This window comes from Dermacentor andersoni, chromosome 11 (genome assembly GCF_023375885.2).
Source record: "Dermacentor andersoni chromosome 11, qqDerAnde1_hic_scaffold, whole genome shotgun sequence".
Classification (NCBI taxonomy): Eukaryota; Metazoa; Arthropoda; class Arachnida; order Ixodida; family Ixodidae; genus Dermacentor; species Dermacentor andersoni.
Genome location: NC_092824.1, coordinates 8,842,381 through 8,862,936, shown reverse-complemented (window position 1 = coordinate 8,862,936; position 20,556 = coordinate 8,842,381). Strand labels below are relative to the sequence as shown.

The window sequence follows — 20,556 nt, the reverse complement described above, 5'->3', positions numbered from 1 at the left end:
ATGGCTGGGACATTGAATACTGGATTTCCTTGTATGAGCGTGTTAGCGAAAGTAATCGGTCGGACCCAACGCTTATGCCAGCAAATCTGATATTCTTCCTCCCAGACACAGCGCTAGCATGGTACAAGACCCATCAACAAGACATAACGAGTTGGGACGTCTGCAAGCAGAAGCTTCTAGACCTCTTTGGAAAACCCTTTGGCCATCAGCTGGCAGCAAAGAAGGAGCTATTTACCTGTGCTCAAATGTCAACAGAATCTTACGTGGCATACATTCAAGATGTCCTCGCACCACCAAGGCTGGGACGTCGCTCTGCCATATGTCACTTTCGCTTACAATTCGTACCACCATGACACTGCACGTTACTCACCACGTTTTCTCTACTGTTTGACCGTGGTCCCATTTTGCTGCCCCTGGACACTGTACTTCCACAAGTAACAGTCGCATACCGCTTATGTCCACAATGCAATTTCTATGGCAGCACAGGCCGGCCAGATTGCCTGCGCTCGCCTCACTGATTCCCAGGCTGTCCAGAAGTTCCATTACGATACGCACCATAGGGTTGTGCAGTATTTACCTGGCTCCCTCATGCTCCTGTGGTCATCATCTCGTCATGCGGGCCTATCGGAACAACTTCTGTCGCGATATTCAGGTCCCTACCAAATCCTGCAACAGCTTTCGGATGTGACATATGAGATTGCCCTCAACGAGCCAGACCCGTCGCCCATACAGCTAAGAACCAATGTTCATGTCTCTCGTTTAAAGCCCTACGTGCGTGCCTTTGCCAGTTCATAATCACTTGCGCCAGGTCGGTGCTCCGGACCCCGGCGGTGTAGTGTCGCGATGCAGAACAGGACGTGCAAGCAAGAGATGATGACGAAGAAGTGTTGTTGTTGCTGGGGCGCTTTGGCTGCCATGTTCTAGTGTCAGCTGGTGCCTAAAGCATTCACCTTGCATAAACACCATTCATGCTTGTCTCCGCCTGGCGACAATATGTTTGAGTTAATTTTTATTGTTGCTGGACATCCTATAATATTTCAACTTTGAATTAAAGACTGTGACGGAAATGGCCAGAATACAAAAATACAGAGTAGTCCATGATTTTCTAAAATGGTATGACATATCAAGATTTTGGTTTTCCAAGAAAAACAGCTAGCTTTGATGCAGACACTTTCACTTGGGCATCATCATCCTCTTCTGCTCTCACCCTCACGTGGTGAGATGAGGGACAGGCAGACATTGTGAGGCTAAATAAAGAAGATGTAATTCATATCGCCACACTGTAGTGACGGTGCAGGATGGCGCAGTGTTAAAACTGAGTTACAAATTTAACTCTTTATTGGATGAACTTGTGAACAGCAAGACAAAACACTCAAGCACGTTGGTTTTTATAGATGACTCGTCGAAGGTTCCAGTATAGTCACTGGTGCCTGCGTGCCTTCCAGAAAGTATACTAAACAATTTGCGTCGCACATACGATCAGGTTACACAAGGTTTAATGACAACAGACAACAACTACAACCATCTATAACCTTCAAGAAAAGAAACTTCCGGTACATGCAGGTGTGTCCTGCGCCGACCATTGTGGTCTTGTTTTGGCACTCCACTGCGACCCCTGGGTTCTCTACATTGGTGACCCGGGAGAATGTGCCTTTCATCAAGTGACATGCTGCCATGGCTAACTGACTGGAGCCCCATTTCAGCCCACCACTGCCACTGTTCTGGTCAAACTGCACATAGTTCATGCATTTTGAGGCGGGCGGCACTGGAGCTGAACAACATAACAATCCAGGAGTTCAATGCGGTGCTCCTCGGCGTCCTCCCACTTGATCTCCAAGTCCGCCTCAGCGTTCTATCGCATGACCAACGCCACTACGATGAGCTACGAGAGCTCATCCTTAACTTCTATGGCGCTACGTACCGCCCTCTTCCAGAGGTTGACCGCATGGTATGCGACTCATCTTTGCCAACACCCTCACGCACAGCACCAAGTGCACCTCTTCCTGCACCCGTATGCCACATCCTTATCAGGCCAGATTTCTTACCTTGACCTGCCACGATACCTTCTCGTCAACCGCCATTTGCATCGACTGACTTCTGCCAGGGGTCTCTTATGCAAGTACAGTCGAGCCCACTTATAACGATACCGGTTTCAACCTGCTTACTACAATGCCCTGGTGCCGAATTATCGGTTATAACGATGAAGTCTGGCTGCTGGGTGTCTGAGCCGAAAGGTAGTCAAATGCGAAATCCTTAAAAAGAAAGAAATATAACGAGAAATTTGAGCCGTTGCACGATGGGCCGCTGCTTCAACAGCCACGGCGCGCTCATTTTCCAGCCATCTCCGTGCGCCTCTCTTGCGTCGCCCTTCCACCCCCTCTGAATATGAATGGGCTGCGCCAATAGATCTATGCTGCGCCACCCTCCGAAACACTAATGGACCATGCCAATTGCGCTGCTCCCATGTTGCTCGCTGGCTCCTCATTCAGTGTAGTTCTGTGAACAGCTTAATCTCTCGTATTTGTCTTTGTTGGTTGCTTCGAAATTGTTCCTAGCCACGTGGTTTCTCAGCCTCTTTTGACTTGCCACCGAAACGGAAGATGGCTGATGCGTCCGTTGATCATCGGCAATGCACGACGTTACCGGTGAAAAGAAAGCTTAAGTGCTTCTAATCAAGGAGGCGATCGCCGCTGCTTGGTAGGGCAGGCTGCCTCAACGTTGTCCTCACAGGAGACCAATCAGATGATTCACTGCCCCCGGTGCTTCGTTCTCACGAAAAACCTTCCGCTGCACTACATGGAGCACCTGGATGCCTTGGAGAGGGATGTCGGCAAGCTTCGCGTAAAGCATGCAAGGCTGACGGACATAGGGTTTTCTCGTGCAAGCCAGTGAGAAGTATGTGGCGAGATGCTTGTGGCGATCTCACCTCAGCGTTTCTTCTGGATTTCTCAAGCTGACAGGATGCCGCGGCAGCCTTCTCGCAATATTTAAAAGGCTCCTTTTGGGGACACCAACGCAATGCCTCGGCGGTGCTCGCATATCGCTTGCCACCCGTGACCGCGCTTTGCAGTTGTTATAGCAGTGCCATTCTTTTAACGCTGACAGCTGCGGCTTGCTACACGCGGTCGGAGCGCCCAGGAAGCAGTTAAATGAGTGAACACAATCGGCAGCTGGATGAAGAAAGGTGGTGGGGAGGGGCACTAGAGGGGCCTCCCCACCGTTATAGTTTTCTGGCATCAGCTCCACGATCCCCCTATTTTGATTTTTTCATGCAACCCGGTTATAACAATTATCAGTTATAGCAATGGAATTTTCATGGCACTTGAATATTGTTATAAATGGGTTGGACTGTATGCACACAATGTTCTCGTCAAGGGTATGGGCACGACAATGATACCGGCGACTTCATCGCCTTCCTTGCCACCATCAATGGCACATGACTGTGGTGACATCACCGATCTAACTCCTGCTTCCGCACCACATGCCATTAAGTCTGTGTCAAACATGGGGTTGTGCGAATTGTGTATTTTGAGTTCGAAGTGAATTCTAAGCAAATAGTGATTTTGGTCGAATATTTTCAAATCGAATATCAAATAGTTGCTGTTCAAAAATCTTGGCCACAAAGTGGAGAGATAATTATTGGATATATGCAATTGTTAATCCCACAAAGCCCAACGTATCATTTTTATGCCTGAAAAATCTGATTTAGTGCTGTAAAGCCAATGTACAGCCCATGCGAGTCTTTAGCCTTATTGATATTCTGGAGGGAGTGTTAAGTTGTGATCAGTTTGGCAAATGAATTAATAATTAAGTATATTAATTAATTTTTACTCGGGAATAATTCCACTTTTTCTTCATACCAATATACTCTCCATGACCAGAAATATGTGTGAGCAAATTGTTTTAATTTTCATTGATGTGGAATGGTGTTGGGGTTAAGTGGACTAATTTGTGAGAATGAGAGAGTATGGAGCGTAATGCACACGGTGGTACCCACAAGAAGATTCATTTATTGATAACAAGGGAACATATTTATAGCCACGCTTAAGCACCGTGTTGCTCTCTTCGTTCGCACAGTGTTGCTGTCTTGGTTGGCCATTGCATCCTCCTTTCTTTAAAGAATGAAAACACGGAAAGCACTATATCGATGAGTAGCAGTCGACACTCCTAGGCTGCTTCAGTCTGCTGGAATCCGTGCATGTAGGCCAGGCTGTCTGGAGGTCTTCATGGTCTGGTAGATCGTCACAGTGAATCTGGAATGTTGGGCGGGCCTGGTGTGCCTGCTGGTGGTCGACCCTGTGTGGCCTGCGGAGGTTCTGGCCGCTGCTGTGAGACTGCACTTGGAGATGAATCGGGGGCGTCGTTGCAGTCGTCCGCCTGGTAATGAATGGTTTGATAGAACGCTTCTGGTGTTATGCGAAGGTGCTATCTATTTCGATTTTCGTTCGTCCCGAGTCCACCTCGGCTCGCAGAAGACAGCTGCCATCACAAAGTTCCCACAGCCCATCAACAAGAAGGCAGTGCGTAGATTCCTTGGCATTTGTGCCGCTGCAGGTGCTTTGTCAAGGACTTTTCACGCATTGCTGAGCCACTGATACAACTAACTAAATGTGATGTCTAGTTCAAATGGGAATCGCCGAAGGCCGATGCATTTCAAGAACTCAAACAACGCATGCAGTCGCCACCAGTGCTTGTGCACTTCGACAAGGACGCCGGTGCCGAAATCCACACTGACGCCATTAGGCTAGGTCTCGGTGCCGTCCTAGTCCAGAGGAAAGACAGACTTGAACACGTGATAGCTTACGCTAGCCAGTCGCTGTAAAAAGCGGAAGGCAATTATTCTATGACTAAAAAGGGATGTCTCGCCATCATTTGGGCTACAGCAAAATTCTGCCCTTTCCTATATGGCAGGCCATTCAAGGTCGTCAGCGACCACCATGCATTGTGTTGGCTAGTGATATAAAGGACCCTTCAGGACGGCTGGCGCGGTGGAGCCGCATACTGCAAAAACATAACATCACTGTACCCTACAAGTCCGGGCAAAAACACTCTGATGCTGATCGCCTATCACGCTCCCCCATTGACCCGCCGCCGCAAGATGACGAGGGAGACGACGCCTTCTTTGAAATAAAAAGCGTGGAACACTTAGCTGAACAGCAACGAGCAGACGGGGAGCTAAAAAGCCCTGTCGAGTATTTGGAAGGGCACACCGACGTTTTCCCTAGGGCATTTAAGCGAGGATTGTCTTCGTTCTCGCTTCAAAACAACCTACTCGTAAAGAAGAACTTCTCACTAGTGCGCGCCAACTACCTTTTTGTTGTCCCGTCAGGACTGCGTCCAGAAGTATTGCACGCCCTGCATGACGATCCGACCGCTGGACACCTCGGATTTTCGCGGACACTATCGAGGATACAGGAAAGGTATTATTGGCCGCGCCTGACCGCCGACGTCGCCTGTTACGTCAAGACACGCCGAGATTGTCAGTGACGGAAGAGGCCACCGACAAAGCCAGCAGGATTACTACAGCCCATCAAGCTTTCTTGCCGACCATTTCAGCAGATCAGGATGGACTCGTTGGGACCCTTTCCGACGTCAACATCTAAAAATAAGTGGATCGTGGCGATAGACTTCTTTACCCGCTTCGCTGAAACGAAAGGTCTGCCGCAGTGCCGTCAAAGTGGCGAAATACTTTGTCGAGTACATCCTGCTGCGACATGGTGCCCCAGAAGTCCTCATCGCCAACAATGGAGCGGCCTTCACAGTGGAGCTCACTCAAGTCATTCTCCAATACAGCCAGACAAGGCAGAGGAGGACAATTGCCTTCCACTCGAAGATGAATGGTCTTACGGAGTGCCTGAATGAGACCTTCATCGACATGCTAGCTATGTATGTCGACGGGGAACACTAGACCTGGGATGCCGTCCTGCCGTACGTAACCTTCGCTTACAATACAAAGGTGTAAGAAACAACATAGATCTCACCGTTCAAGCTGGTTTATGGCAGGAACCCGATGACGATTCTCGACGCCATGCTGCCGGACGTCACCGACGAAGAAAATCTTGCCGACGCCACCTATCTCCACCGCGCAGTAGAAGTCAGACAGCTCTGCCCACCTGCGGATCAAGAACCAACAGAGGACCGACAGCCAACACTACAACCTTCGACAACGCTACGTCGCCCGGCGTAGCACCCGGCCCGGCGACTGGTTTGGGCTTGGACCCCAATACGCCGATGAGGACTTGGGGAGAAGCTTTTATGTCGCTATTTCGTACCCTACAAGATCATCAGACGCATTGGCGCACTCGACTATGAAGTCGTACCAGATGGCATTTTGCTATCACAGCGGCGCCGCTCATTACTTGAAATAGTCCACGTTGTGCGACTTAAGCCGTTGTACCAGTGCTAATGAAATTTGGGACTTTGTTTTTTTTGGGGGGGCTGTGTTACTTTGGGCTTTGTTTCTTTGATAAATGTCCTTTGGTGTTTCGCTCTCCTGTTATCTTTTAGCATCGGGACGATGGTTTTTGAGAGGGGGGCTTTGACTCGTAGACTTGCTTATCTTTTTCGGGTGAGCCCTTTTCACCGTCTAACAAATGTTATCGTTCAGTGCAGGATGTGCCTGCATGTATCGGAAGTTTCTGGAATGTTATCGATGGTTCTATCCGCTGTGTCTGTTGTCACAGAACTTAGTGTAATTTGATGGCATGTATGCGCGATGCGAATGGTATAGAACTTTCTGGAGGACACGCGGGCACCAGTGATTTCTCTGGAAGGCTCGATGACTCGTGGAAAAAAGCCGACGCACTTGGCCGGTAAATCACATTTTTGATGATCACCGACTGTGTTCACCGCTATCATTGTTCTTTGAGTGTAGCTTGTTTTTGAGGGCAGAAGTTTGCCCAATAAAACACTAGTTTCGTCAGTCACAGTTTTACTGCCTTCTTCACCATCACTACAACATAACAATATGTTAGTGTGATGGCCTGCAGTCCTTAATATGTCATTAATATGCAACAAGAACAGCAAGGACACAGGACGCTTAGGTTCCCCAGATATTAGTTTTACCGTGTCCTGTAATCCGGTATGCGGAATGGAATTTGCATAATGCCAGTTTAGTGGATGTCACTAGTGACACCTCGTTGCCTTCGTCTAACTAGAATGCCTTATGGACATGTCTTCATGCTGATTGATCATTTTTATCGAAAAAGAATTCTGTGCCATTCCACTCTGTGACGGTGGATGACCAGCAAAGCTGTGTATGTGGGCCCCTTATTGGCAAACTGTCTATTACCGTGCGTCAAACGCCATTTGCATGTAAAAGGAAGGCGAGGTGCGACTAGCTGTTCTGTACCTCACCACACTCCGAAGGCACACACTCCTTCACCGTAGCCAAGGCGATCGTGCGTTGATCGACGTCCCACAGAGCAGTAATGGTTGCGAAGTCACTTGAAAACCACAAGCGGTCACACACAACACAGGCCCCACAAAATTCGTTCCCCACAAACTCCCTCTGAAACCTGGCCGTTGCTCCTGTGAAACGTTCCAAGTTTGTGGGTCAGGGCCACATGGATGGTTCGCATTTCTTTCCGGCTCACGGTCCTGGTGGGCAGGCACCACGGGAGAGTGGAAGGAAAGGAGATACGCAAGCGTTTGGAACACCGACAAAGAGAGGGCTGTGCAAACGTAGACAGGCCGACACAAGTGAAAGTGTAGTACCTGTTCTTATCAGCTTAATTTCTGATATTATAATATGATGATCTACACAGCTAGATAGAGGCATGCAATTTTTTTTCCCAGGGCCTAGCCATATACAGCTTCGCTGTAAAAGGAGGAAATGCCAAACTGTTACGATTATGCCGCTGCGAAAAATTCACACAGAGGTAATTCACACAGTTGCAATAATTGATCTCTGTTTGTCTCGTTGAGCTCTGCACCACCAGTCCAGCCATTCCATTTACAACTCACCAACTCTGCAATCCGTGAACGATACCGTATACGCTAAAACTCTATTAGAGTGAAACAGTCGGAGTATTGCTCATCTATTTCAGCGAGCTGTTTTCGGTTATTTAATTATATGCAGCAATCCAGAATATTAATGTTCTCACAAGCCAAAATTTGGCATCAACCTTAATTTAGTCTTTGTAAAGACTATGATGTTTATCGCAAAAGTAACCTGTGTCCTTAATTATTTTTTAAATTAGAAACTGTGGCTTCATGCTCACATTCTATTTTGTTTTTCTGGTGCAGCCACATCTGGACGTGCAAGCCTGGCATTCTATCAAGAGAAATATTTTTGTTGTGTGGCGGAAGCAAACATCTGGTGTCCATGGTGAGTGTTCGATAGTCAAGGATAACAATGAAGAAAAAAGGAAGAACAGTCGCCCAACAGCAAAGCAGCCGCTAGGGAAGCCCACTTGCCCTGCTGTTTGTTTTTATTGCGAGCAGGTGACCAGGCAACCGTCTCAAACTGGGAGGTGACGGGTGCACCTTTTAAAAAAGAAGGCATGAAGGCTTGATTGCATATGAACCAGAGAACAGATTCTGCGTGTTGTGTGCTTATTAGCTGACTTGGATTGTCCGATACGGTCCATCTCGTTTTTCAAATGAAGTCTAGGATCAGTGCGTGTGAATGAATGTTTGAAGACTGCACAAGTGTGTTGTTTAGATCACAACGAAGCCGGTGATTATAGGAATGTGCGCCTTCGAGTGCCCTTCAACTGCAACCACTTCCTTCTATGGCGAGAGCCACAAGCGAAGCCCTCTCGTTGAGAGAGTCGAGCGGGCAACGAAACAATTGCGCGAGGAACCTGCCAAGGTCAACTTCCGCAACAGCCTCCTTGGACCAACTGTTGTCTGGAAGTCACTACCTACGCAAGCTCAAGCGCTGACCATTGCTCGCACTCTGGACGATGACGTGCGGGTGTTCTCCTACGAGCTTCAAGAGAGCGATGTCCCTGGGAAGCGTGCGTATCTGGTGACCCATCCACTCCACTTGTGGAACGTGCTGCAAATGCGCCGCCCTTCGGACCGCTGCTTGTACGAGGTGATTGCAGAGGATGCACCATGCAAGCTCTACTTTGACCTCGAGTTTGAGCGCAAGCCTAATCCGGGCAGAGACGGCGTCGCCATGGTCGAGCACTTTGTCGACTCAGTGTGCCGCGAGTTGGGAGATCTCTTCGGGGACCGCTGCAGCCGAGACGATGTCCTTTGGCTGGATTCCAGCACTGCAAAGAAATTCAGCTGCCACCTCATTTTTCAGAGAACACCCATGTTTCGAGACAACCGCGAAGCCGGTGCCTTTGTTCACCTTGTGTGTGAGAAAATGAGGAAAGGTTCTGTGGCACCAAAGTCTGCCTTGGCTGCTTCCCGGGCTCGCCGGGCAAACCCTCTCGTGCTTAACAAAAACGGCAAGGAAGTGCTTTTCTGTGACGAGGCTGTGTACACGCGCAACCGCAACTTCCGTCTATTTCAGTGCACAAAGCTCAAGAAAGACACACCTTTGGTGCTGTCTCAGAACGACTGCTACGTCCGTTCCTTAAGGAAGCAGCCGGAAGACAAGGACATCTTCCTCGATAGTCTTGTCACATGGCCACCTCAGCAGACCGGTGCACATCTGCTGACACTTTCTGTGGACTGTGCTGTAGCAAAATTGCCTGCATCTGTGACAAAGAAGCAAGGCAGCTTTACGTCGCTTAGCTCGCCGTATCCAGACGTTGATGAGTTCATTCGAGGCGTCATTGCCCCGCGTGGGACAATCCGACAGGTGTCGCACTTTGCCGACACTGACACGCTGGTGTACGATGTGCAAGGCTACCGGTATTGCGAGAATATCGGGCGCGAACACCGCAGCAATGGTATCATGTATGTGGTTGATGTGAACGTTGGCAGCTTCTACCAAAAGTGCTACGATCCTGACTGCCGAGCGATATCATTTCGTTCGGTCCCTCGTCCTGTTCCACCTGAGTGCCTTCCGTCCTTCTGGCTCAGCCAGATCCCTGATGAAATGCTCAGTGCCTGAGTGGTTTTTGCTTTGAATAAATTTCTCCGGTGAAAAGCTGTTATTATTTTGTGTTTTTGCCATAGAACTGAAATCAAATTTGCATATGAAATGTGTGTAGGTAAATGCGTTTTTCTTTCTTTTTAATATTCAATAGTTGTCTTGCAGAGATTTTATAGCAGCTTTTCCACCAATATACAGGGACGTGCGTATCTTGCTTACAATTAAAAAAGAAAAAAACATTTTGCACTTACCGCGGCATTGGTCTTGCTCAAATTTCTCTGAAAGAAAGCATTTGGAGTCTTTCTGCTGTTTTGTTACTTGACTGCTTCTTGTAAAAAAAAAATGAAGGTTGCCTTCATTTATGGCAACGCAAGCTGCTGTTCAGACGGGCTAGCATAAATTTGTGTTGCAGCCTTTCGGCAGCTGCATGACAGCAGCCATTCAGGGAGTGTTCCCGCATGCTGCTCACTCATATGGAACAAGTCTTTCAGTAGCCACCGAACTTGTGCCACCGCCTTTCAGAAGTGTGATATTTCGGCAAAATTTGAGCAATAATATTGCAACAGTAAGCCAAAAATCTTTTTTCAAAAATGTTAAGCGAAATATGCATTTCCCGCATCATGCATGTCCTGTACGTATATTACTGTGCAAAGACGACTTTTTTTTTTTGCTAAAGGGACTGTTTACCGTTTTTCATGGTCCACAGGGTTACCAGATTGTGCTAGTAATAGACAAATTTGGGTACTTCTCATCCGAGTTGACTTCAAATTAAATGCCCCTTTGGCTGTCCGGTCAATTTTGAGCTACATTTCTTTCTTAAAACTAACCCCCCACCCTTTAAAACGAGTGTTCTCTAGAGCTAAGTGAGCTACGTGACGAAGGGGCGGGCACCATATGATCATTTTACTGGATGATTATTTGAAATAGTTCCTGGGATACCAGATTTGGTAACAGCAAAAATGTAGCCAATGGCCTAGCACCTTGCTTTGCTGATCAATTTAGCAAAGTGTTGTAGTAATCAGTTAACATCCCTGTTTTTGACGTGCAGCTACCATAATAGTATCGCATTTTGTCTTGTGTTTTATGAAGTTGTCATTAGGTAAACTATGCTGAATGCCCATTATTGGTCAGCATATTTATTAAGGGTTGCTTTTTGTGTGTTCTTCATAGAAGTGATTCTTCTTCTGCCTTGAGAAAAACAAGAGACTGCATTTTTTTTTTATAAAGTGTGCATTCTCCCTTGTAAGTCTGCCTGCAAGCCTACATTGCTGCACTCCTTGAATTGGTGCTGCGAGTGCAGGGAAAGAGTGAGACATGGCATTTTGTGGCCATATATGTGTACTTAAAGGAGTAATGACAAAAATTTTCGATCTTGTTTTTTCTGTTGGAATAAGTAGCTAATGACCCAGTAATCACAGCACCAAACATCATTGGCTTCAGAGCATGACAGGTAATTATTTGGAGTCTTGTATGTAGTGACTAGGCCAAGTTTCGGTTTCAGAGAGATAGCCAAATGTGTAGTTTCTAAATAAATACTAATATGAAACTCTATGGCCTCGGCACTTCTCCTGTAACGTCACCACACAGCCCGTCCGCCTCTGCTAGAGGTGCCATCGAAAGAAATAAAGCACAATACTGCAGCATGTTCGAGGGTATACCTCCGGAATTTATTTGCATCCAGTATAAATTTAGTACTGGCGTGATTGAGGAACTAAGACAAGTTTTTCCACGTGAACTTCGGCATTTGGAGTAAAGCTGACAATGGCCCCCATAAAACAAAATGCACTACAGAATTTGGGTCTAGAAAGACGATGCGTCGGAAAAACATCTGTCTTTTTTCAGTCTATGACAGACAGCTGTACAATTCATATCACACATCTTATTTGGCATTGGTTTCCACTATCACAGAATAACATTCGAACACGCAACACTTGCATCAATAAAATATGATATACTACATCAACCTCACTAGCTTAATAAGAAAAGTCTGCTGAACTTCACAATGCTGAATAATTTTAAAAATTTCCTGAGTAGTCTAGACAACATTGCACACAGTTCATATATTGTATGTATTGTAGCACACACATTCGCGAAAACAGCACACGTCATTTTCACTTGAGGGTAATCAACTTTCTCTTTTTCCCATTATTCTTTTCTTTGTTTATCTTGTTTTTGAAGGCTGCGTAATTCTTCAGCAGAGTGTTTACTGCTGGATTAAGGATATTCTTTAACGTTGACTCTTGACTGTGACATGTTGCACAAGTGTAGAAGTCTTCAGTGTCACAGAGCAGATACTTCATCGCACTTAGAAGTGCAGCTCTCCGATTACTCTCTGCATGAAACATATTCTCATATTCTTTGCCTGTAATATGTTCTAGCACAATCTTGGTGCACAGCAACACATGGCTGTGGAAATTTCAAGCCGCCTCTGCTCATATTATTAATCAGCACATGCTCACTGCGTTCAAGTTCTCTCTCAGTAATTGCGAATAAATCACAGCAGTCATTGCAAGGCTGGTGCTTCAAAGCAGCGTAGGCACAGTAGCAAGCAATGTACACCAATGCCGGCATGTCTTCCCAGGGCTTCTTTAGGTCACAGCTTCTTAGCTTTATGTTATATTTGTCAATCAGCATTTCAGCACACGTTTCTTTGCAAGTGTCAGTGGATGCTGGCATATCTAGCAAGATCAGTGTGTTCTGGAGGCAGATCTTTGCCTCAGCTCCAAATGCCTGTGTGAACGACACATTGTAATGGGACCCACACAGCTTGCGGTACTTTCCAAACAGAACTTCGAGGGGATTGGTTTGAAATTTTCCAAGGAGAACGTACGTAAAACCGAGCTCCTCCAAACAATATCTTGACACCTTACTAACGATCAAGGCGTATGTGGAAAGCCGGAGAGCTGAGTGGGTCTCCTTTGTCAACGCACCTGTGTGCCCACACCTACTTTTACAGTCGTCGAGCCACGTAACAAATGTGTCGAGGAACTGCAGCTGCTCACCATTGATTTCACATACTGGCTCTTGCCACACATCTCTCACTCTGTGTCCCTTATGGGGAGTCTTGACATTGACGATGCTCCACCATCGCACAATTAGGTCAACGAAATCTGCAGTACCATCTGCAAGCGTCATATGCAGGGTTTGGCCTCTTATCCTCAAAGCAGGTGAAACAAAAGAGTTAAAAATTTGCAGAGCAAGTTTCACGTTCTGCCTCTCAATATTTGTGGGGTTTAATGCTTTATGCGTTAGCCCAAAAGCCACTTTCACAGTATTAGTTTGTTCCGCCTCATGAAGCTTTCTGAGTGATGTGAATGAAGCACCCTTCAGTTTCTTGCTTTCTGTGGTTCCACAGGGAAAAGATGGGTAATATAGACATTTGTCAGGATTTTTTGGTTTAGCCAGTTGTTTCTGGTACTTTTCAGCAAATGCACAGAGTCAACAATATGAAAGAGTGGCTGCTGCGGATTAGCTGGATGGGGGTAAACAATTTCGAGCTTCTGGGCCTCACTGAACATAGCCATTACTTTCCGGTTAATGGAATTATTGTCTGTGATGACTGCAACGATATGAAGGTCCGCTTCTTCAAGTCTCAAGACTACTTTTTTTACAGTTTCATGCAGTTTCTCCACAGTAATTTTTGACGCTGGAAGGATGTGTGCAACATCTTTGAACGGTGACAGGAGAGACAGCACTATAAATATATGCACTGTCTTAGCGAGTTCAGAACAGTTCACAGCAGCCCCTGTTATGCTGTCACCCTTGTATTCAATGAACTTCTGTAAGTGTATTCCATCTACCATTAATGTTGCAGTTCTTTCATGAGCTTTCAGCAGACTTGCCCTCCTTTTCATATATTTTAGGAAGCCCTCTTCATTTTACTCCTTTATAGGACTAACATATGCACCACAGACACGCTTGATTGTTTCAGTATGAGGCAACACTAACTTTCCACTGCTCCTCAAAAACTTGTAGCCATGCGGTTAAATAGTGTACAAAATGCTATACAACACCAAGAGTTCTGCAGAGTACCGAACAGCATTATTCCTCTTCATGAGGAGATGACAACGCTCTTTGAGAAACATCACAGCGCCCATCTTTTCGTCCTCCAGAAGGTCTCCACTTGAAATGTCATCAAGAAGTGAGATCATAAATTTCAGTGCAGCCTTTCCTTTGTCCACTTGTGGTTCTTTAGTGCAGTGGTCCTTGGCCAAGAGCTGAATAAGCACGTGGAAATCGTGGATGTGATCCGGGATCTCAAAACACTTGTCAGATGCAAGACAAGCACCTCTCCAAAACACACGCGCAGACATATCCGACGACACAGTCACTTTTCCGTCATCTTGATGTCCTGAGGCAACGTCTTCCAATCGTGCCCCCGTCTGTTCGCCTGTCGTTTCTTTCTATTTCCATTTTCTCTGCTGTGGGGTGCGCAATGGCAGGCACTGACCAAAGGATAGGCAGCCTCTTACTGCTGGGTCCTTTATTCTCTCTGTCGTGGTGTGCCGTTAGTGGCCACCGGCGACCATTTGGCCACGTAATGTGTCTCAATTAGACGTAGATTCGGACGTATTGATAAAACTGGTCCTTGTATCGAATGCCAGCCTAATAAATGTTATTTCTTCTTTCCCGAGTGCTTTGCCTAGGGTCTCCTTTGCTCCGCGCGCAGTCTCGCCTTCCCAGCCCTAGCCAGGGCCGTGGGGGCGCGCAGCGGCTCATCGGCACACGAAGCGGGCGGGAGCAGGTGTGGATGCGGCGCCCTGTGTATGCATAGCGGCTCGGAGTGCTCGAACCCACGGTGGTCATCCTGCGTGCATGATATCGGAACGCGCGCGCCGTGAGTGTAGTGAGGAGACCACAACGTCAAGTCAGTCTGCAGGCTATGCACAACCAACTACATATGCCTTCTGTTCGGACAAAGAACTTCTCATTGTAACTGATGAGGATGGAATGGGCAAAAAACAAAAGCAGCAGCTCCATTAATCTGGTTTCACTGGTATCAGCAGTGTTTTGTAAGCGTGCATCACCATGCTCCCCACTGCCTTCTTGGGTGACATCAGCAAGGACCAGCTTGAGGCAAGGGGTAATAGATGTCTTTACAAGCTAAAAATGAATGCATGCATGGAGAACACATTGTATCCAAAAAGTTGGCACTTCACAGGGGCACTGGAGAAGGAAGAGATTATTGACAGTGGGCAAAGACAAGCTTCTCTGCTTGTCTTCTAAACACCCAACACTGTTGCCATGTAACGACCTCTGAAACAATCCCTCTCAAAGAGGAAATCATCGCTGTGCATCCAAAAGAGGGCAGACAGGCAAAGCACCTTCAGCAATGCTGCCAGCTTCAAAAGGCCCACTTCTCACATCCTGAATGCTTCCTTCTTAGACGTTGCTGGGTGCAAGCGTTCTACTGTCCAAAAGTTGTCATTGAGAGCACTGTTGGTATGGCAGAAATATAGTTCAGACTCAATTGCTACAAACCTCTCTTCCTAGTTGGTCTGGAGGCTCACGGTCCTCATGGAACACCATGAGACAAGCAAGGTGACTGGATGCCTCCGAGCCTTTGTTCGTTTATCACATTGTTCTCTTAGTAACAACTATGAGACCTCAAAACCAACAAGCTAAAGTTCGGCACTCGCGTGGTTACTGTGGAGGATTCACAGTAAAAAGCACAAAAACAGAAAACTGAAGGGAAAGGATAAAGCACCATTTATGAAATGAAAGTTTATTTCCATCTTGTAAGGTACAGATGGGGGGGGGGGGGAAGCTGTCCATTGGACAGCTTGACAAGTTCACTATCCATCATTTGGGCAGAGGCAGCATCACATTCTTTCATTCATTCAAAATATACACATGTACACTCTACATACATAGTATTGCACATCATATACATTACTCAAAAGTCGCGAAGAGCATCAATGGAAAAATACACATAGAATGGTCACACAAGTGTTACAATGCAATCACATACATCAGCCGGAGCTCATTGAGAGACGAAGAGAGAAGATTGAAACGAAACGAATTGTAATAACTTAGGAGTGTGAGTAATGTATACCTCGGGCACTGTTTCCCATAGTTTGACCGTGGTGGCAGTACTGTCCAGTCTTCGAAGTGTCTTGTGATATAATTTGGTGCTCTAGTTTGCAATTGGGCGAGTTCATGCAGATTAAAAATATTCTTATAGACTTCCGCCTTATAGATGTGACTTAATCTATATTTGTACAGATTATATGCTGGAATTACACCGGTGTTCATGAAGAAAGATATTGTCGATGCAGTGTAGGGAGCATTGTATGTATGTCGGAGATATTTTTTCTCTAGTAAGTGAATATGCTCTAGATTGTTGGATGTCGTGTTTCCCCACACTAACTGACAATAGTTCAAGTGTGAAGAAAAAATGGAATTATGTAGCAAGAGTTTGATGCGTGTAGAAAGAATATACCTTAAGCGGCCTATTACACCTGTTATTTGGCCCAATTTGATTACATTTTTGACATGGTTATCCCAAGACAGGTTCGCGGAAATGACACCCAGACATTTGAAATTCTCGACTATTACAATACTTCGCGAGTTTAATTTAATATCTTGATGCAGAGGTATACGTTTGTTTTTCGGTTTAAATATAACTACTTTCATTTTGCTCTCATTTAACTTCATTAAATTAAGTTTCGACTATTCCTCTAAGGATTTCATTGTACTGTTACATTCTTCATCACACCTTGCTGGTGAAGCAGCGCACTGACACGGACACAGTGAAGACAAACAGGAAAAGACGACACTCGCTGCTTGTCTTCACTGTGTCGCTGTTTGTTTTCACTGTGTCCATGTCAGTGCGCTGCTTCACCAGCAAGGTATGATAATCACTGACCAACTAGCCCAACTTTCCACTTTACTGAACTGTTACATTGTTTAATAAGAGTATGAATATCATTACTGGCAAAAAAAATACTGGTGTCATCTGCATAGATAATAAATCTTGCCTGAGGGTTAATGTTGACGATATCATTAATATAAATATTAAAAACTATAGGGCCTAAAATACTTCCCTGGGGCACTCTGCAATGGACAGTCCTGGTTTTCGAAGTAAAAGTATTCATTTTAACAACTTGGGCTTTGTTGGAAAAGTAGGATTTTATAAGAGATAGTGACTGTCCTCGTATCCCATAATAGTGTAATTTCTCCAGCAAAATATTGTTACGCGCGAAGGAGACTGTTTATAACCCTTACAGATGAAGGAGATTGTTTACTTTAAGTCGCGAAGGTGAGCGCAAGAGCGGCCAGCTGGTTGATCAACAAGCGTCGTTCTCTTCTTCCTTCCCCCACTTGGGACCGCAAGCACGTTCACCGGTCTTCGTTTTCTTCATGCGTAACATTCCTCTCGTCGGAGACCAAGCCCGCTGGGCGAGTCAATCCATTTGTCTTGACGTGAACAATTTCAAGCGGGCGACATGGACCACTTGTGTCTTGGCAGCTCTTCTACCACTCGCCGTGAGGCGAGCTATGTTATACGTGACTTCCGTGAGTCTGGTAATAATAACAAACGGTCCATCGTAGGTGGCCAAAAGCTTTTGGCATAACCCGCGTTTCCGTACTGGAGTCCACAGCCAGACTAAATCACCAGGGTGATGGGTTACCGGACGGTGGCGAATGTCGTAGCGTGCTTTTGATCTGTCCTGCGATGCCAAAGTGCGCAAACGAGCACTACGACGAGCTTCTTTGGCAAGGCAGAGAGTCTCGGCGACAGTGGGATTTTCATGACTACAGAAAGGGAAAACAGTGTCGATTGTGTACCGGGGTGGCCGTGCGTACAGCAGAAAGAAAGGGCTATAGCCAGTAGTCTAGTGCTTGGCGGTGTTGAACGCGTACGTGATAAAAGGCAGTACGTCATCCCAGTTCTTGTGGTCGGATGAAACATACATAGATAGCATGTTTACAATTGTTCGGTTGGTACACTCCGTAAGCCCATTCGTTTGTGGATGGTATGGTGTCGAGTGACGCAAATGGGAATCACACAAACGAAGCAGCTCCTCTACGACGTCCGCTGTGAATTGTCGTCCACGGTCGCTGATGATCACGCCAGGCAGACCATGTCGCAGGATCGCATATTGCAGCAGGAATGTTGAAACGTCAGTGGCAGTTGGGGAGGAAACGGCCGCCGTCTCGCAGTAGCGTGTGAGGTAGTCGACGCAAACAACTATCCAACAGTTTCCCTTGGCTGATTTTGGAAATGGACCTACGAAGTCAATGCCCACTTGTTGGAAAGGCGTGTTTGGAGGCGAGATCGGCTGCAGGAGACCAGCTGGAGCAGTAGATGGCAGTTTGTGGCGCTGACACTGCATGCAACTGGCCATATACGTCTCAACAGACTGTCGCATTCCAGGCCAATAAAAGCGTTCCTGAATCTGGTAGAGCGTCCTTGCCGAACCTAGATGGCCAGACGTAGGGTCGTTGTGCATAGCACTCAGAATCGCTGTGCGAAGGCTCTCCAGTACCACTAGGAGAAAACGTGCACCAGTGCTGGAAAACATCTTATACAGGAGTCCATCACGTACACAGAAATGGTTTGCTGTCGTCGAGGCGGTCGTAGTGGTGAAGAGCGGTGTTCATGTATCATCTTTTCGCTGTTCGGATTTGAAGCAGTCGGAGTCTGGAAAACGCAGCGACACAGAAGCCACGAGGTGATCGAAGTCGTCGGCGTCACAGTCCGTAGTGCTAAGTGGCATACGCGAGAGGCAGTCCGCATCAGCGTGTCGTTGACCGCTCCTATAAGAAACAGTGAAGCTGTATTCTTGCAGTCGGAGCGCTGTCAGGATTGGGGGCTCAATCCCATCGCTCGTGATCCGTTGTCAAGATTGGAGTCGGGCATGAATTAGAAGCCGTCGTCCAACTTATCCACGCTGAGGACATTGATGAAGGGAAGGACTGCTTCTCATCGAGAACGAGGAATATGGGTTTATTTACAGTATTTATATCAGTCTAACCTGACTGTTTGAGAAAGTACATCAGTCTAACATGACTGCTTGAGAGAGTGTCCTGAGCCGCCGCGCAACAGCGGTTTTTAAACACTTGGTCCTCTCCCGATACAAGGTGATGCGAACGTTCGTTTAGTCATCGCAAACTAGCTGCCTCCCCGCAGGACGGTCTACACATACACATGCACACACGCATACACACAGGTGCGAAGGTCCGGAGCCGACGTCAGAGGGGCCCCGTAGAACTCGGAGCCGTTCCGGGTAGCGCATTGTCTTGCATCTTGGTAGGTGCGTGGAAAGCAGCGCAAAACGGCGTTCCCGCGGCAACTCGCGCACCCGTAGCAGATCAGGTCCGCGTTGGGAAGTTTGGGAACAATAGTTTGCCCACCGAACTCATTCCGTCACAACGGCGATGAGCCTAGAGGTTGGCGGCGGTTTCAGCACAAAGCCTGCTTCATCGAACGCATCCTAGCTGAAGCGACGGAGAGTGGGGGATGCGCGTCTTGTTCCCCGACATGAAGTCGATTTAGTCACTTAGTAAAGCAATGAAGGGGGCTAGTTGGTGAACGCTCATGGTTATATTGCGCTCAGTTTTACAAACACGATATTAAGGAAGGACAAGACGTGGACGGACGTAGTGCAAATTGCACTACGTCCGTCCACGTCCTGTCCTTCCTTAATATCGTGTTTGTAAAACTGAGCGCAATATAACCATGATCGATTTAGTCACGCTGTGGCTAGAGGTTGGCGGCGATGCTCCCGAGATGTTGCTTCCACAATCGCAACGGGTTGGCAAAAGTTTGCACTGCAGCTGGCCGTTCTTAACAGCGCCTCCAGGGCCCAGAAAATCTCGACTGTCTAGCGCTGACAACCGCTGGGCAGGAAGAGAACGGCTGGTGGCCAGGGGGTGATTGATGCCTTGGCTTGCAGCTACCACATGCGTATTGATGTCACCGCCCCAAAACATCCAACAAGGACAGGCAACTGCAAAATGAACCCCACAACACGGCTCTGCGCCGAGATGACGTACCTTGGCTCTCACTTTAGACCCGCTAGGCTTCAAAAAAATAAAAAACACATAAGTGCAGAAACAAAAAAAATGCTGCATTTCACTATGCCAATTTCTGAAGCAATTTCGTGCTGACAAATTCAGCAATCATGGAGGGAATCCTGCTAAATGAGAGGGGATCTTCTTGGCTTAACAAAATTAACACTAGTAACCCTAAAGTTTAGGTGGGACCCTCAAACGCAGAATTCACATTATACCCCTGTCACACGGCAAATCTAATGTCATTTACAACGAATGACATTCGCTGATAATGCCATTCGTTTGGTGTCACACGGCAAAACGTAAGGACATTTTCGAAAATGACATTTACAAACGAATGAGTTCGCCAAACTCATTCGCATTCGTTTGGAACTGAATGTGTATCCTCGACACCACGAGTTTACCAATGTTTCGCAAACAGTACCTACTTCTTTTTTTGTTTTAACAAAAAATCACTATTATTCTAGCCATTTTATTACCTAATTATTGCTTTAATGACATTGAAGTCCATCACGTGCATAAATACAGAAAACTAC

General features: G+C 46.7%; 2 protein-coding genes across 3 annotated transcripts in view; both read left to right on the top strand.

Annotated features, from left to right (window-relative positions):
* Window positions 1-8,334, top strand: part of LOC126518025 (uncharacterized) — a 75,460-nt gene extending 67,126 nt beyond the window's left edge. For both annotated transcript variants that reach the window (XM_055064207.2, XM_050167867.3), the window contains one exon: window positions 8,248-8,334. The gene's annotated coding sequence lies outside the window, so the exon portion shown is untranslated. The remainder of the gene's footprint in view (window positions 1-8,247) is intronic.
* LOC126518019 (DNA-directed primase/polymerase protein-like) lies at window positions 8,261-10,062 on the top strand. The gene has a single exon (XM_050167860.3). It carries the CDS (start codon window positions 8,693-8,695, stop codon window positions 10,016-10,018), a length of 1,326 nt encoding a protein of 441 aa, XP_050023817.2. The 5' UTR covers window positions 8,261-8,692; the 3' UTR covers window positions 10,019-10,062.
* The last annotated feature ends 10,494 nt before the right edge of the window (window positions 10,063-20,556 follow it).